At 47.4% G+C, this 17,180-nt stretch overlaps 3 protein-coding genes across 4 annotated transcripts in view; all 3 read right to left on the bottom strand.

Moving 5' to 3' along the window:
• Positions 1–17,180, bottom strand: part of LOC309364936 (uncharacterized protein) — a gene marked incomplete at its 5' end in the record, with an annotated part of 136,404 nt that overhangs the window by 2,996 nt on the left and 116,228 nt on the right. The gene's annotated exons all lie outside the window — the stretch shown is intronic.
• Positions 1–17,180, bottom strand: part of LOC309364802 (uncharacterized protein) — a 145,143-nt gene that overhangs the window by 23,042 nt on the left and 104,921 nt on the right. The window lies entirely within an intron of this gene.
• On the bottom strand, positions 5,950–16,793 carry LOC309364625 (uncharacterized protein). Its single transcript, XM_081902297.1, has 3 exons — positions 16,415–16,793; positions 11,330–11,469; positions 5,950–8,982 (listed from the first exon to the last, which is right to left on the bottom strand). Exons 2-3 carry the CDS (start codon positions 11,445–11,447, stop codon positions 7,277–7,279), a joined length of 1,824 nt encoding a protein of 607 aa, XP_081758423.1. The 5' UTR covers positions 11,448–11,469; positions 16,415–16,793; the 3' UTR covers positions 5,950–7,276.

Genomic DNA, 17,180 nt, shown 5'->3' with positions numbered 1-17,180 from the left:
GGGGGGGGTTATTGGGTTGATTTTGTTTACGTTTTGATTATGTACTTTGAGTTTTTATATTGCAATTTTATCCTGTGAACTGCCCTAAGGCCTGTGGGTATAGGGAGGTATACAATTTTAATAAATTATAATAAAATCAGGCCGGATAAAAATTATTACAAGTTCCGGGGGAGCCCCTGAAGAAGGTTTCCCAATGCTTAAGGGTTTGCCTTGACCCCAAGCCCTATGGGGAGCCCAAGGAAGGTCCCCCACCTGCCCAATTTGGCCTGCAGGGAGGAGAGGAGGAGAAAGATCCTCCCTTCCATTGGGAAAAGATGTCCTACCCCATACAAAGGGGGAAAGCCCTATAAATGCATTATTTTTGCGGAATTATATACAGAATGCATTAATTATGGTAAATGTAAATATTTGGGGAAATACCCTTTGCAAAAGCGTGTCCATTAGGAGAAATCTGCACCAAACTGCTGACCAATTTTCAAGAGGTCTTTAAAAATAATATGTGAAAATCTGGATAAATTGACGACGAGAAAAAGGAGACGCCGAAAAAAACTTACATTGAAACGGTTTGCCTAAAAGGATGTTTTTTTAATCCCTCCCCACAACTCCGGGCAAAGAGCGAGGAGAGGCGCTGGTCTCGCCTCCGCAAAGACCAGCTGGATCAGCTGCACGGGCACCCCAAATAGTTTTCTAAATTATTTTTAAAGTATCTATATTTTTTATTTTCAATTTTCAAAATAACATTTTTCCAAATTTGCCGTAAATGTCTCCCCCCCCGGCCCCCCTAGTTTCCGTCTCCCGTTTATTCTCCTTGCATATAATTATATTTCTCCAATTAATTTCAACTTCTTTTCCCCCTCCTAATTCTATTCTTAGTTCATAAATGTTGCATCAAACCTGCCAATGTTTTGACGTTTTTACAGTATTCTCTAAAATAGTCTATAAAGTTTTCCCATTCTAGATTGAATTTTTTCTCATCTTGGTGCCTGATCTTCACGGAAAGTTTAGCCATTTTGGCAGTCAGTCATCTTAGTTATCCATTCTTCTTTCGTTGGGACCTTTTAATCTTTCCACACCCGTTTCTTCTGCTTCTTAATTTCTTCCTTTATGCCTATCAGTTCTGAAGACATTACTGAATGAAAGCATCATATAGCATTTTGTGTTTAACCATGTAGTAATAAATAAATAATAATAATAATAATAATAATAATTTTTTTATACCCCGCCCATCTGGCTGAGTTTCCCCAGCCACTCTGGGTGGCTTCCAATCGCGTGTTAAAAGCAATACAGCATTAAATATTAAAAACGTCCCTAAACAGGGCTGCCTTCAGATGTCTTTTAAAGATAAGATAGCTACTTATTTCCTACACATCTGAAGGGTGGGCGTTCCACAGGGCGGGTGCCACCACCGAGAAGGCCCTCTGTCTGGTTCCCTGTAACCTCACTTCTCGCAAAGAGGGAACTGCCAGAAAGAATAAATGAGCATCTCCGCCCCCATCATGCTGCTGCTGCTGCTGCTCTGAGTGAGTGCTGGGTGGACCACTCCCTTTCCTGCCAACTCCATCCGGCCTAGGGGCCGGGGCCTCCACTCACTACCACAGTTTAGAGGCCTGAGCAGCTCCCTGCAGCAAGTGACAAAATGGTTTTAAATGTTTTAAGTACTTTTAATTTGCTGCACTTTAAATGGTGGTTGTTGTTTTTATTTTATTGTTTTATTTCTGCTTGGGTTTGGAGAAGTATTTAGTCAGGGTGGGGAGTAATTTAATTTTAGCACTATTGTTTCTTGCTTTGCTTCTTTTTTATTATTCTGTTAAGTTATTGTATAGTTTGTATTTTGCTTTTTAAGGGGAAGGGTCAGGGCTGCCTGGGAGTGGGCCTCAGTCAATAGAATGGCTGAGGCAGGTTCCACAGGGGCGGGGGGGGGGGGGGAATGTATTGGGACACCCAATCTCAATGATCACGGGCAGGAGGAGGAGTTACGCTAAGACCAGACCATGTCATTACCGAGGAGGCAGGGTTAGTCGTTGTTTGAGGACTATCCCTGCGTCCAGGTCTAGTCCTGACCGGAAGGATACTGGAATCAGCAAGGGAAACCCACATGACCTGAAAGTGTTGCTGTGCAATGCCAGGTCAGTGATGAATAAAACCACTGCCATCCACGACCTGATTGTGGATGGAGGATTTGACCTGGCATGTGTGACAGAGACCTGGTTGGATGAAGCAGGTGGGCCTGTCCTTGCCGCTGCTGGCCCACCAGGTTTCTCTTACGCACAGCAACCCAGGTCATGTGGGCGGGGAGGGGGGGTTGCAGTGATTTTTAGGAAGTCATTAGTCTGCACCAGGCATCCTATTGGGAAGACCCAGTTCTCTGAGTGCATGTTCTAGAAGTTGGGCAATAGGGGCAGTACAGGATTCCTTTTGGTGTACCAACCTCCCCGCTGCACCAAGGATTCTCTGTCTGAGCTGCTTCCGGTTGTGGCGGATGTTCTCCTGGAGACACCTAGCTTGGTTGTCCTGGGGGATTTTAACATCCATGCCGACACGACCTTACAAGGGGCCGCTTGGGACTTCGTGGAAACCATGGCCTCCATGGGGCTGTCCCTGAATAAGTTTGGCCCAACTCATAGCCGCGGACATGCCTTAGACTTGGTTTTACCTCTACGGATGTTGGTGATCTGACACTAACTAAAAGCGAAAAAAATAAGTGCCATGGTCAGATCACTTCCTGGTGCAACTGGACTTCTCCGCGACCCTTCCCCTCTGCAGGGAGGTGGGACCGATTCGGATGGTCCACCCTCTCTACTTAATGGATCCAACTGGTTTCCAAAGAGTGGTAGGGGATGTTTTATCCCAAGTTGGTGGCCTCTCAGCTGATTCCCTGGTGGCCCGCTGGAATGCGGAGTTAACCAGGGCTATTGACTATCTGGCTCCGAAGCGCCCTCTCCGATTGCATGGAGCCTGGACAGCCCCGTGTTTTTCCCAGGGCTGAGGGTGATGAAACAATCGTTGAGACGACTAGAGCACCGGTGGCGGAAAACTCACTCTGAATCAGACCGGACATGGGCTAGAGCTCAACGTCGAGCCTACCCAGTGGCAATGGCGACGGCGAAGAGGGCCTTCTTCGCCACCTCCATTGCATCTGCAGAAAACAGCAGCAGGAGACTTTTTCAGGTGTTTCGCAATCTATCGGAACCACCTGCACCCCCGGGGCCTGGTAGGGACCCCAAGATCTCCTGCAATGCTTTTGCAAAGTTTTTTGCAGATAAAGTTGCTCAGATTCAGAAGGAGGTAGATTCCACCGTGGGAGCAGGGCCAGGGCGGGAGAGTGCTAGAGTTCTGTCTAGTCCTGTTATATGGGATCAATTCCAATCTGTTACCTCCGAGGATGTGGACAGGCTGCTTGGACAAGTGAAACCGACCACTTGATCCTTGCCCATCTTGGCTGATAAAAGGGAGCCGGGAAGGGCTGGGCAATGGGCTCTGCATTGTGGTGAATGCTTCTTAAAAAAACATCTTTAGACCCAGCCAATTTGGCTAACTATCGGCCAGTCTCAAATTTACCATTCTTGGGCAAGGTGATTGAGCGGGTGGTTGCTGAACAACTCCAAGCACGCCTGGAGGATGCGGACCATTTGGATCCCTTTCAATCGGGATTCAGGCCTCACCATGGGACTGAAACTGCCTTGGTCGCACTGGTCGATGATCTCTGGTGGGCTAGGGACAAAGGTGTGAGCTGTTTCCTAGTTCTGCTGCATCTCTCAGCGGCCTTTGACACCATCAACCATAACATCCTTCTGGACCGTCTTGAGGGGCTGGGAGCTGGGGGCACTGTTATACGGTGGCTCCACTCCTTTCTCCTGGGCCGTGTCCAGAAAGTGGTGTTGGGGGATGAATGTTCAGACCCCTGGGCTCTCACTTGTGGGGTGCCTCAGGGTTCCGTCCTCCCCCCAATCTTTTTAATATCTACATGTAGCCGCTGGGAGAGATCATTGGGGGGTTTGGGCTGGGTGTTCATCAGTCTGCATATGACACCCAGCTCTCCCTCTCCTTTAAATCAGAACCAGTGATGGCCGTGAAGGTCCTGTGTGAGTGCCTGGAGGCAGTTGGAGGATAACTATGCTTTCCTCTGCTTAAGAAATTTCTTGACGGTAAGACCTGTTTGAGAGTGGAAAGTTTCTCCAAGCAAAATTGCCAGGTTTGTCCTTGTTTTCCTGCTCATTGTTTGGAGAGAAACAGACCGCAAGCCGGGTTTGGACATCCCAGTAAGTCAGACTCTGGTGTCTTCTCAATGGAGCAATGTCAGAAATCCGGGAGCAGCCGAAAGGTGTTACCGTATTTTAGCAGTGTATATACCTGGGGGCTACCAGTTCACACGAAGTCATCACTTTTTTTAAAAAAAAAAAGATTTTTATTTGATTTTACAAATTTATTCACACTCAAAATAACAAATAATAAAAATTATACAAGATTCTTCTGAATCTCAAGACCTCCCCCCTCCCCTCCATGGGTTCTTTAATTAACTTTTTCAACTGCATACTATAAATCCTAACTTTTCAGTCCTCCATTATATCCAAAGTCTATGTAACATTACAAGAGTTATTTAAGACCTGCCACCAATTCAAATATTTACAGCAGTCTGCCAAATATGATATAAATTTCTCCCATTCTTTGTTGAAGTTTGATCTTCCTGGTTTCTGATTTTCCCAGTCATTCTTGCCATCTCTACATAATCCAGTAGTTTGCCTGCCAGTCCACCCTGGTAGGGATTTTATTGTTTTTCCAACTTCGGGCAGCCAGCTTCCTTGCAGCTGTTGCTGCATACATTAACAGTCTTTTCAAAAAGGCTTCTGTTGTTGTTTTTTAACAAACATTTTAAACAGTTTCCCCCCAAATTCATTACATATCATTCCCCATATTTCCTTTGTTACTTTACAGTTCCACCACACATGGTAAAAGGTGCCTTCCTTTTCTTTACATTTCCAGCAAATATTTGAACTTGTCCTGTACATTTTTGCTAATTTACCCAGGAGTTAAATACAAGCTGTACATAATTTTCATATAATTTTATTTTGATGTATAAGGTAAAGGGACCTCTGACCATTAGGTCCAGTCGTGGCCCCTCATCTGGGGTTGCGACGCTCATATGACTTTACTGGCCAAGGGAGCCGGCGTACAGCTTTCGGGTCATGTGACCAGCATGACTAAGCTGCTTCTGGCGAACCAGAGCAGCACACGGAAACGCTGTTTAACTTCCCGCCGGAGTGGTACCTATTTATCTACTTGCACTTTGACGTGCTTTTGAACTGCTAGGTTGGCAGGAGCAGGGACTCACCCCGTCGTGGGGATTCGAACTGCCAACCTTCTGATCGGCAAGCCCTAGGCTCTGTGGTTTAACCCACACCGCCACGCGCATCCCTATTTTAATGTATAACACGCTGTAAATTTCAAATCCCCTCTCCATAATTTTTCCCATGCTGAAAATGGAACAATCACTTATTTTAACTGTGGTTTAACATGGCATGTGAACCTCACCAATGTCACTGAAGCACCAATCTGCTGCAAAATGTAAGTGAAAGTAGAATGATGGGTGATGTTTCACCTTAATTGGTATATTTACAATACAGTGGTGCCCCGCAAGACAAACGCCTCGCAAGATGGAAAAGCCGGTAGACAAAAGGGTTTTCCGTTTTGGAGGCGCTTCGCAAAACAAATTTCCTTATGGGCTTGCTTCGCAAGACGAAATGTCTTGCGAGTTCCTGCGGGTTTTCCCCCCTCCCCCCTTTTCCTAAGCCGCTAAGCCGCTTCTCAGCTGATCCGCTAAAAGCCGCTAAACCGCTAATAGCGCTAATCCGCTAAGCTGTCAATGGGCTTGCTTCGAAAGACAAAAAAACCGCTATACGAAGAGCCTCGCGGAACGGATTAATTTCGTCTTGCGAGGCACCACTGTAACATATATTTACGACTGGGTGGTCTACGGAAACTGAGCACAGAGCCACACCATTGAAAGCATATCCAATGCACATTTAAAGCAATTTCTTCCAAAGAATTCTCGGAACTATGGTTCCCCCACCACAGAACTACAATTCGCAGTACCCTTAATGTTGTTGTTATATTTATATCCCACTTTCCCCCCACAAGAGGGTGCTTTATTCCATATGTGGTAGTTATGTAAGGTAGCAAAAGCTTTCTGATAAATGATTTATAATGAGCTGAAAAAAATGTTGAAGATAACTTTTGTTAAAAATACACAGAAGCTTTACTTTTAGGATTATTTGGGGGAGAGGTACCCAAAGAACAGAAAATATATATATATTTATATACATTACAGTCGTACCTCAGGTTACATACGCTTCAGGTTACAGACTCCGCTAATCCAGAAATAGTACCTCGGGTTAAGAACTTTGCTTCAGGATGAGAACAGAAATCGTGCAGCGGCAGCAGGAGGCCCCATTAGCTAAAGTGGTGCTTCAGGTTAAGAACAGTTTCAGGTTAAGAACAGACCTCCAGAACGAATTAAGTACTTAACCTGAGGTACCACTGTACTATAGCTGCCCAAATGATTTATGTCCAGAGATGGAAAGAAGAAACAGTTCCGACAAAGGAGGACTGGAAAATAAAATGGATGGAATATGCAGAAATGGTGAAACTTACCGGAAGAATACGAAACCAAGAAGAGAGATTTTTTAAACAAAATGGGGAACATTTGTTGATTATTTGAAGATACATTGTAAAACTTGAAATATTAGCAGGATAGACATAAATTCGTGCAGTAAGAAATAATTAAAAGAGAACATAAGGGCAAATCAGTAAACAGGTTTGAACTGGATATGCAGTAATAAAAACATACAAAGTAAGTAACCGCAGAAAGGAGGGGAGGGAAGTCGAAAGAAACGCAGATCAATTTTGCTACGATTTTTTGTCAAAATATTTGTAAAAGGTGAAAACGAAAAATAAAATTATATTAAAAAGTAATGAAGGTATACCAGAATTAAAACAATATAAAAACAAATCTATTCACACACAGGTAGTAAAACAACAGCAGCCCAGCCCCATTAAAAGCCCTTTCCTTAAAAAACAAAACAAAAAAACCACACCCCTTAATAATCTACTTTTCCCAGGATTTCTGAGGGAAAGTCATGTTCTTTAAATGTGTTGGATGTGCTTTGAATCTATTGTGTGGATCTGGCCTAAGAGGCAACGCATGGTATGTGGTTTCTCCTGGGTGTGAAATATGAGAAGTTGTACTTGGATGAACGTTCTTTCTAGGCGTAATGCGTTTCTACACTTCCTCCTCTTCATGAGTTCTCTGATGCTTACTGAGGTATGATCTCCTTTTAAAGCTTTTTCCGCAATCGGAGCATTTGTAGGGCCTCTCCCCAGAATGAGTCACTTGGTGCTTACTGAGGTTTGAGCTCGAACTGAAGCACTTCCCACACTCGAGGCACTTATATGGTTTCTCCCCCGAGTGAATTCTCCGATGACATGTAAGGTGTGTGCTTCGACTGAAGCTCTTTCCGCACTCTGAGCATTGATACGGCTTCTCCCCTGTGTGGATTCTTTGATGAAACGTGAGATTAATCTTCTGATTGAAGCTTTTCCCGCACTCTAGGCATCTGTAGGGCTTCTCCTCTAGGTGGATTCTTTGATGAGAAGTGAGGTCTTTGTTCAGGTTGAAGCTCTTTCCGCACTCCGAGCATTTATAGGGCTCCTCCTCCGAGTGAGTCGCTTGATGGTACATGAGGATTGTGCTCGAACAGAAGCTCTTTCCACACTCCAAGCATTTATACGGTTTCTCTTCGGAGTGAGTCCTCTGATGCATACTGAGGGTTGTGCTGTTGTTGAAGCTTTTCCCACACTGCAGGCATTCGTAGGGTTTCTCCCCCGTGTGAATCCGGTGATGGTTACTGAGGCCCGTGCTCAAACGGAAGCTCTTTCCGCACTCCGAGCACTTATATGGCTTTTCCCCTGTGTGGATTCTCTGATGGGTAATAAGGTCGGCGTTCTGACTGAAGCTCTTTCCACACTCGGCACATTTGTAGGGTTTCTCGGCCGTGTGAATTCTCTGATGTGTGGAGAGAGCTGAGCTCTGACTAAAGCTCTTCCCACACTCTGAGCACGTATACGGTTTCTCCCCTGTGTGAATCCTTTCGTGATAAGTAAGACTAATTTTGACGCTGAATCTCTTTCCACATTCCGAGCATTTGTACGGTTTCTCTGCCATGTGAATCCTCTGATGCATTGTTAGGCTTGAGTTGTGACTGAAGCTCTTCCCGCACTCTGCACATTTATACGGTTTCTCCCCTGTGTGAATTCTCTGATGAGCAGTCAGGCTCGTCCTCACCGTGAAGTTCTTCCCACACTCCGCACATTTATAGGGTTTCTCCCCAGTGTGAATTCTCTGATGACGAGTGACATACATCTTCTGACTGAAGCTCTTCCCACACTCCAGGCATCGGTATGGCTTCTCCCCAGTGTGGAGGTTTTGATGCACAATGAGGGTTGTGCTGCGACTGAAGCTTTTCCCACACTCCAGGCATTTATAGGGTTTCTCCCCCGTGTGGATTATCTGATGCTTCCTAAGGTCCGAGTTCGAACTGAAGCTCTTTCCACACTCCAGGCATGGGTGCACTTTCCCTGCCGTGTGAGTTCTTTGATGCCTGCTGAGGTTTGTGAAACAACTGAAGCTCTTTCCGCACTCGGAGCATTTATAGGGTTCCTCCCCTTTGTGGATTTTGCAATGAGCTCTGAGTTTAGACCTAGAACTGAAGCTTTTCTGACACACGAGGCACTGACTGGTCTTCTTCCTTTTATCGCTTTTTTCTGGGGTTGCGATTTCAAGGCGGCCACTGCCCTGGGAAGCAAAGGGTTTTTCCCTCCCCTGATTTGCTTTTGCTTTCCTTGCCGGCTGTTTCCTCTTTTCACACTGTTCTCTTTCCAGTGACACCCCCCATAGTTCTTCCGTTTCCTCAGTTGCCCCTTGGTCACCTGTTGCAATGAAGACAAGAAAACGATAAGAGGCCATATGGGCGCTTCAAATAACTGAAGGATCTCAGGTAATTTTTAATTGGGATGTGCCACATAATTTCCCTCATAATGTCTGTCCTGCACTCGCAAAGAATTTTCTGCCCCTTGATATTAGGCAAGTGCCTTCGCTGTGCTGTCTTCAGGGCCTGCTAAAAGCTTTTTTTACACAGGTAAATCTGACAAGTACCATATTTTTCTGTGTATAACACGCCCCTGGGTATAAGACGACTCCTATTTTGGGGACTCTTAATTAAGAAAATGGGGGGAGATTGCCCAGAGTTTGGATTTGGATTTGATATCCCGCTTTATCACTATCTGAAGGAGTCTCAAAGCGGCTAACATTCTCCTTTCCCTTCCTCCCCCATAACAGACACTCTGTGAGGTGAGTGGGGCTGAGAGACTTCAGAGAAGTGTGACTGGCCCAAGGTCACCCAGCAGCTGCATGTGGAGGAGTGGAGACACGAACCCGGTTCACCAGATTACGAGTCCACTGCTCTTAACCACTACACCACACTGGCTCTTGCCGACAGCAGCTGCCAATTGCCCGCCCAATTGCCTCAGTGGCAGCCAGTCAACACCAGGCCTTGCCACAGCCACCAATCACCCACAAAATTGACACAGAAGCAGCCAATCAACAGCAGCCACCAATCACCCACCCAATCGCCGCTGACAATCTCCTGCTCGCGGCTGCAACCAATAAACCCCCCTCTACACTATCAGTGTATAAGACGACCCCCAATTTTTAACATTATTATTATTATTTTTTAGTCGTCTTATACATGGAAAACTACGGTATACTACTCTGTGATTTTATTTTGGAATGTGTCTTTTTAAGATTTGCTGATTTTCTTTTTAAAACCGTTTCCACACATTTGTTTTTAAGCTTCTGGTTTTATCGGTAATTTTAATGTCTCTTTTGTATTATAAGCATTATTATTATTATTATTATTATTATTATTATTATTATTATTATTATTATTTATTGCATTTATATACCGCCCTATACCCAGGGGTATCTGGGTGGTTCACAGAATAAAATCAAGATATAAAACCACAAAATATCTAATAAAAATAAAATCAACAACCCAATAGCCACCCCTCTAAACTGCTTGGGGGTTCTGATAACTGAAAGGCACATCAATCCTGTTAATAAATATATAGAAATAATATGCATTTGTGGAATATTGATTTATAGTTAATGATGTCTGTTGGCTGACAAAGTGAAGAGTAACTCTACCTGACATTTGGGGAATCTGTTATAATTAAATGCAAGTCTATGCAGGAATTGAAATATGTAGTCGATGAGAAATGAAGAAGGGGGGGAAATGAATGCTAAAATATTTTTAAGCATTGAAATGGAATTAGTAAATGTATGTTACGCTGAGCAGCAAATAAGGGAGGGAAGAGAAACATTGTGGAAGCGGGATGGAAAGTCCATTTTTAAATTTGTATTAAATTTGAATTAATTTTATCAAAACAATAAGGACCGAAAACAATGATTTAGTTATTTGCTTGTTGTTCCAGCTCTCAGCTATTAAATGTGTCCTGCAACTGAGTATTAAAAATGGCTATTTTGATGATGCAAAGCCTTTAATATTTTGCACCAATGTATAACCATGGAGGGGACGCGGGTGGTGCTGTGGGTTAAACCACAGAGCCTAGGACTTGCTGATCAGAAGGTCGGCGGTTTGAATCCCTGCGACGGGGTGAGCTCCCGTTGCTCGGTCCCTGCTCCTGCCCACCTAGCAGTTCAAAAGCACATCAAAGTGCAAGTAGATAAATAGGTACTGCTCCGGCGGGAAGGTCAACGGCGTTTCCGTGCGCTGCTCTGGTTGGCCAGAAGTGGCTTAGTCATGCTGGCCACATGACCCAGAAGCTGTACGCCGGCTCCCTCGGCCAATAAAGCGAGATGAGCTCCGCAACCCCAGAGTCGGTCACGACTGGACCTAATGGTCAGGGATCCCTTTAACTTTACCTATAACCATGCATACCACTCTACTGCAGGTATAGGCAAACTCCGGTCCTTCAGATGTTTGGGACCACAATTCCCATCATCCCTAGCTAACAGGACCAGTGGTCAGGGATGATGGGAATTGTAGTCCCAAAGATCTGGATGGCCAGAGTTTGACTATGCCTGCCCTAGTGGATTTTTTTAAAAATTAAATTGAAAGGTGGGAAATAAATGCTCTTAATCGACGAAGAGAGATCAAATCACACTAGAAAAGGAGAATGGGATTTGGGGCATGAAAGCATAGGAACCGTTCATCAAGTAGGTTTCTTAACTGCTCTTTTAGACAGACACCCTCACCGAGCGAGTCCAGGACCTTGCCCTTTTCCTCCTTGACTTCTCCATGCAGAGCCGCCCAGTCAGGGTCCAGGGGCGCCCAGACCTCCTCCTCTTCCTCCTTTTTGAAATGCAGAGCCATCTCTTCAGTGGGTCACCGGATCCTGAAAGGCAAGATTTCGCTTTCATGCAAAACGCAAAGAAGAAGAGGAGGAGGAGGAGGAGTTTGGATTTGATATCCCGCTTTATCACTACCCAAAGGAGTCTCAAAGTGGCTAACATTCTCCTTTCCCTTCCTCCCCCACAACAAACACTCTGTGAGGTGAGTGGGGCTGAGAGACTTCAGAGAAGTGTGACTGGCCCAAGGTCACCCAGCAGCTGCATGTGGAGGAGCGGAGACGCGAACCCAGTTCACCAGATTACGAGTCCACCGCTCTTAACCACTACACCACATTGGCTCTCAAAGACCACCAATGGCAGAATCAGGAGACAGAGCTGAAGCAAAGCTGGTTCTTCTGGTCAGTAGCTGGAAATGAACCACTTGCATGATCCTTTGGCTTCACTGCCAAGGCTTTTATAATCTGGCTGTCACAGCCCCCCCCCCCTGCCCTTCTCCTCCTTTCGCCAACCCCGCTAACGATTTTAGCTGTTTACAACGGTTTATAAAATAAGATTGGGACACAGGTGGCACTGTGGGTTAAACCACAGAGCCTAGGACTTGCCGATCAGAAGGCTGGCGGTTCGAATCCCCGCAACGGGGTGAGCTCCCGTTGCTCCGTCCCTGCTCCTGCCAACCTAGCAGTTTGAAAGCATGTCAAAGTGCAAGTAGATAAATAGGTACCATTCCGGCGGGAAGGTAAACGGCGTTTCCGTGTGCTGTTCTGGTTCGCCAGAAGCGTCTTAGTCATGCTGGCCACATGAGCCAGAAGCTGTACGCCGGCTCCCTCGGCCAGTAAAGTGAGATGAGTGCCACATCCCCAGAGTCGGCCACAACTGGACCTAATGGCAAGGGATCCCTTTAAAGGTAAAGGTACCCCTGCCCGTACGGGCCAGTCTTGACAGACTCTGGGGTTGTGCGCCCATCTCACTTAAGAGGCCAGGGGCCAGCGCTGTCCGGAGACACTTCCGGGTCACGTGGCCAGCGTGACAAAGCTGCATCTGGCGAGCCAGAGCTGCACACGGAAACGCCGTTTACCTTCCCGCTGGTAAGCGGTCCCTATTTATCTACTTGCACCCGGAGGTGCTTTCGAACTGCTAGGTTGGCAGGCGCTGGGACAGAGCAGCGGGAGCGCACCCCGCCGCAGGGATTCGAACCGCCGACCTTTCGATCGGCAAGTCTTGGCCCACAGCGCCACCTGCGTCCCAAGGGATCCCTTTACCTTTACCTATAAAATACCGTATTTTTGGCACCATAACACTTACTTTTTTCCTCCTAGAAAGTAAGGGGAAATGTCTGTGCGTGTTATGGAGGAAATGTCTACGGGTGGCATGCCTACGGATTTTCCTCCTCTAAAAACTACGTGCGTGTTATGGTGGTAAGATTAATAATAATAATAATAATAAATTTTATTTATATCCCGCCCTCCCCAGCCGAAGCCGGGCTCAGGGCGGCTAACAACACCAAAATAGTGCGACGTTATAAAAACATTATAAAAATTAATTAAAATCAAGATTGTTGGCAGCCATAAAGTTTTGTAAAGGTTGCCAAAGGAGGGAGTCAGGCTGCGCCCTAACCAAAGGCCTGGCGGAACAGCTCTGTCTTGCAGGCCCTACGGAAAGATGTCAAGTCCTGCAGGGCCCTTGTCTCTTGTGACAGAGCATTCCACCAGGTTGGAGCCGCAGCCGAAAAGGCCCTGGCTCTAGTTGAGGCCAGCCTAACCTCTCTGTGGCCTGGGACCTTCAAGGTGTTTTTGTTTGAAGACCGTAGGTTCCTCTGTGGGGCATACCAGGAGAGGCGGTCCCGTAGGTACGAGGGTCCTAGGCCGTATAGGGCTTTGAAGGTTAAAACCAGCACCTTAAACCTGATCCTGTACTCCACCGGGAGCCAGTGCAGCTGGTATAGCACCGGATGAATGTGATCTCGCAGCGAAGACCCCGTAAGGAGTCTCGCTGCGGCATTCTGCACCCGCTGGAGTTTTTGGGTCAGTCTCAAGGGCAGCCCCACGTAGAGCGAGTTACAATAATCCAGTCTGGAGGTGACCGTCGCGTGGATCACAGTAGCTAGGTCAGGGCGAGAGAGGTAAGGAGCCAACTGCTTAGCTTGGCGGAGATGAAAAAATGCCGCCTTTGTTATAGCTGCAATCTGCGCCTCCATGGAGAGGGAGGTATCGAAGATTACACCCAAACTCTTAAGGGACGGCGCTGGCACTAATTGCACCCCCGCAAGAGATGGGAGCTGCCCCCTCAGTCCCATATCATCCCGTCCCAGCCAGAGGACCTCTGTCTTCGAAGGATTTAACTTCAACCGGCTCCCACGTAACCATCCAGCCACAGCTTCCAAGCATCTGATCAGTGTGTCTGGGGCCGAGTCAGGATGGCCATCCATCAACAGATAGAGTTGGGTGTCATCAGCATACTGATGGCAGCCCAGCCCGAAACTCCGGACAAGCTGGGCAAGGGGGCGCATAAAGATGTTAAAAAGCATCGGGGAGAGTATTGCACCCTGGGGCACACCACACACCAAGGAGTGGCGCGATGACAATTCCCCCCCAAGCGCCACCCTCTGTCCCCGACCAGAGAGAAACGAGCGCAGCCATTGAAGGACTGTGCCCTGGATCCCCACGTCGGCAAGGTGGTGGTCCAGAAGTTCGTGATCGACCATGTCAAAAGCTGCTGACAAATCTAGAAGAATCAGCAGCCCCGACCCGCCTCGATCCAGCTGTCTACGAAGATCATCTGTTAGGGCGGCCAGAGCCATCTCGGTCCCATGGCCAGCGCGGAAGCCGGGCTGGAATGGATCCAGAGCCGATGTTTCATTCAGAAACCCACCAAGCTGTTCAGCAACCGCTCTCTCAATCACCTTACCCAGGAACGGAAGATTCGAAACCGGGCGGATTATAAATTTCCCCCATTCCTTATTGCAATTTTGGTCTTCCTGATTTCTGATTCTTCCGGTCATTTTTGCCATTTTGACATACTCCATCAACTTAGACCTGCCATTCTTCTCTGGTAGGGACTTTATCTTCTAAAATCCACATTTCCAGTACATCCCTCATACAAAATACTGAGAGCCTGGAAGAGGGACAGAGTTTAGCCAAGTCTCACACCAAAACTACTTTGAACATGGTTGAAATGAAGGTTGTTGCTCAGTTGCAACAGGCTGCACAACTGATTCTTTAATTTGCAGGCAGTGTTTTAATCTACTGGGTGCACAAAACCTCACTTCCCTCCTTTATTTCAGAAATATTATTTAATATAAATTTAAAAGAGGGAAGAGCCTTTTCTGCTGCCGCACCTGAAGTTCAATATGTTGCTCCTGCACATAGAGGCTTTAATAATAAAGCTCTGGATCCATTCCAGTCTGGCTTCCGCGCTGGTCATGGGACCGAGACGGCTCTGGTCGCCCTAACAGATGATCTCCGCAGGCAGCTGGATCGAGGCGGGTCGGGGCTGCTGATTCTTCTAGACCTGCCAGCAGCCTTCGACATGGTCGATCACAAACTCCTGGACCACCGCCTTGCTGACGTGGGGATCCAGGGCACAGTCCTTCAATGGCTGCGCTCATTTCTCGCTGGTCGGGCACAGAGGGTGGCGCTTGGGGGGGAATTGTCATCCCGCCACTTCTTGGTGTGTGGAGTGCCCCAGGGTGCGATACTTTCCCCGATGCTTTTTAACATCTTTATGCGCCCCCTCGCCCAGCTTGTCTGGAGTTTTGGGCTGCGCTGCCATCAGTATGCTGATGACACCCAACTCTATCTGTTGATGGATGGCCATCGTGACTTGGCCCCAGACACACTGATCAGATGCTTGGAAGCTGTGGCTGGATGGTTGCGTGGGAGCCGGTTGAAGTTAAATCCTTCGAAGACAGAGGTCCTCTGGCTGGGACGGGATGATATGGGACTGAGGGGGCAGCTCCCATCTCTTGCGGGGGTGCAATTACTGCCAGCACCGTCCGTTAAGAGTTTGGGTGTAATCTTCGATACCTCCCTCTCCATGGAGGCGCAGATTGCAGCTATAACAAAGGCGGCATTTTTTCATCTCCGCCAAGCTAAGCAGTTGGCTCCTTACCTCTCTCGCCCTGACCTAGCCACTGTGATCCACGCGATGGTCACCTCCAGATTGGATTATTGTAACTCGCTCTATGTAGGGCTGCCCTTGAGACTGACCCAGAAACTCCAGCGGGTGCAGAATGCCGCAGCGAGACTCCTTACAGGGTCTTCGCTGCGAAATCACATTCACCCGGTGCTATACCAACTCCACTGGCTCCCGGTGGAGTACAGGATCAGGTTTAAGGTGCTGGTTTTAACCTTCAAAGCCCTATACGGCCTAGGACCCTCGTACCTACGGGACCGCCTCTCCTGGTATGCCCCACAGAGGAACTTACGGTCTTCAAATAAAAACATCTTGAAGGTTCCAGGCCACAGAGAGGTTAGGCTGGCCTCAACTAGAGCCAGGGCTTTTTCAGCCGTGGCTCCAATCTGGTGGAACGCTCTGCCACAAGAGACTAGGGCCCTGCAGGACTTGACATCTTTCCGAAGGGCCTGCAAGACAGAGCTGTTCCACCAGGCCTTTGGTCAGGGCGCAGCCTGACTCCCTCCTTTGGCAATCTTTACAAAACTTTAGTTTATGGTTGCCATCAATATTGATTTTAATTAATTTTTATAATGTTTTTATAATGTTGCACTGTTTTAGTGTTGTTAGCCGCCCTGAGCCCGGCTTCGGCTGGGGAGGGCAGGATATAAATAAAATTTATTATTATTATTAATAATAATAATAATAATATTTATACCTCACCCATCTGGCTGGGTTTCCCCAGCCACTCTGGGTGGCTCCCAACAAAATATTAATACTACTACTACTACTAAAGTTTATTCTGTGCACGTATTAACTGTTTTGGTGAGGCAGACCATAAGATGCACCCCCAACAGCCTCTTTACAGAAGTGACCAACCTTTGCAATGCTTTGGACCCCAAAATCTACCAGCCAGCGTTGTTCTGTTTCCAGGTTCTTCTTCATTTTTTCTCCCTCCCTCCCTCCCTCTGCCTGATGTCCCTTTCCATCCTTTCACCTGAAAGATTTAACCACGCCGCTGAGTGCTTCACAAACCTCCCTTTTGAAGGAAAACCGATGACACAGGCGCGATCAAAGAAAAGCCACCCATCTTAATCCCGTGGCCGTGGGTTCGAATCCCGCATTGGGCAACAGATTGCCGCATTGCAGGGGGTTGGGCTAGATGACCCGCAGGGTCCCTTCCAACTCTACGGCATAGCTGTCAACTTTTCCCTTTTCTTGCGAGGAATCCTATTCGGAATGAGGGAATTTCCATTTGAAAAAAGGGAAACGTTGACAGCTATGCTCTACGATTCTATGGGCGGGAAACAACGCCAACCTGGGATGGAGTGATGGACTCCAACTCCCATCATTCCTCATTGGCGGCCGTGCTGACAGGGGCTGATGGGAGTTGGAGTCCTGTCGCAGGATCCCCACCCCCCACCCTGGTGCAAAAGGAGCCTAAGATGCCCTTGGGGGGCAAGTAGGGGGTGGGAGGGCCAGCAGCAACCCCGCATCTCCCTGTGCTGCCTTGCAGTCAGTGGCGTAGCGTGGGTTGTCAGCACCCGGGGCAAGGCAAGTCATTTGCGCCCCCTAACCCGTGGATTTGCGCCCCCTAACCCTAACCCCCAGATGTTGCGCCCTGTGCGGCCGGCCCCCCCTGCAC

The sequence above is a fragment of the Podarcis melisellensis genome, assembly GCF_964234715.1.
Source record: "Podarcis melisellensis genome assembly, chromosome: 2".
NCBI lineage: Eukaryota > Metazoa > Chordata > Lepidosauria > Squamata > Lacertidae > Podarcis > Podarcis melisellensis.
This window is presented reverse-complemented; position numbering and strand designations above follow the sequence as displayed.

What these genes read in the sequence shown, in the direction of transcription:
- LOC309364625 (XM_081902297.1), bottom strand. Translation starts at nt 11,447, where the DNA reads ATGGCTCTGCATTTCAAAAAGGAGGAAGAGGAGGAGGTCTGGGCGCCC. An exon ending in CAAGGTCCTGGACTCGCTCG is followed by an intron (nt 8,983 to 11,329) that starts GTGAGGGTGTCT and finishes TCATTGCAACAG; the next exon opens with GTGACCAAGGGGCAACTGAG.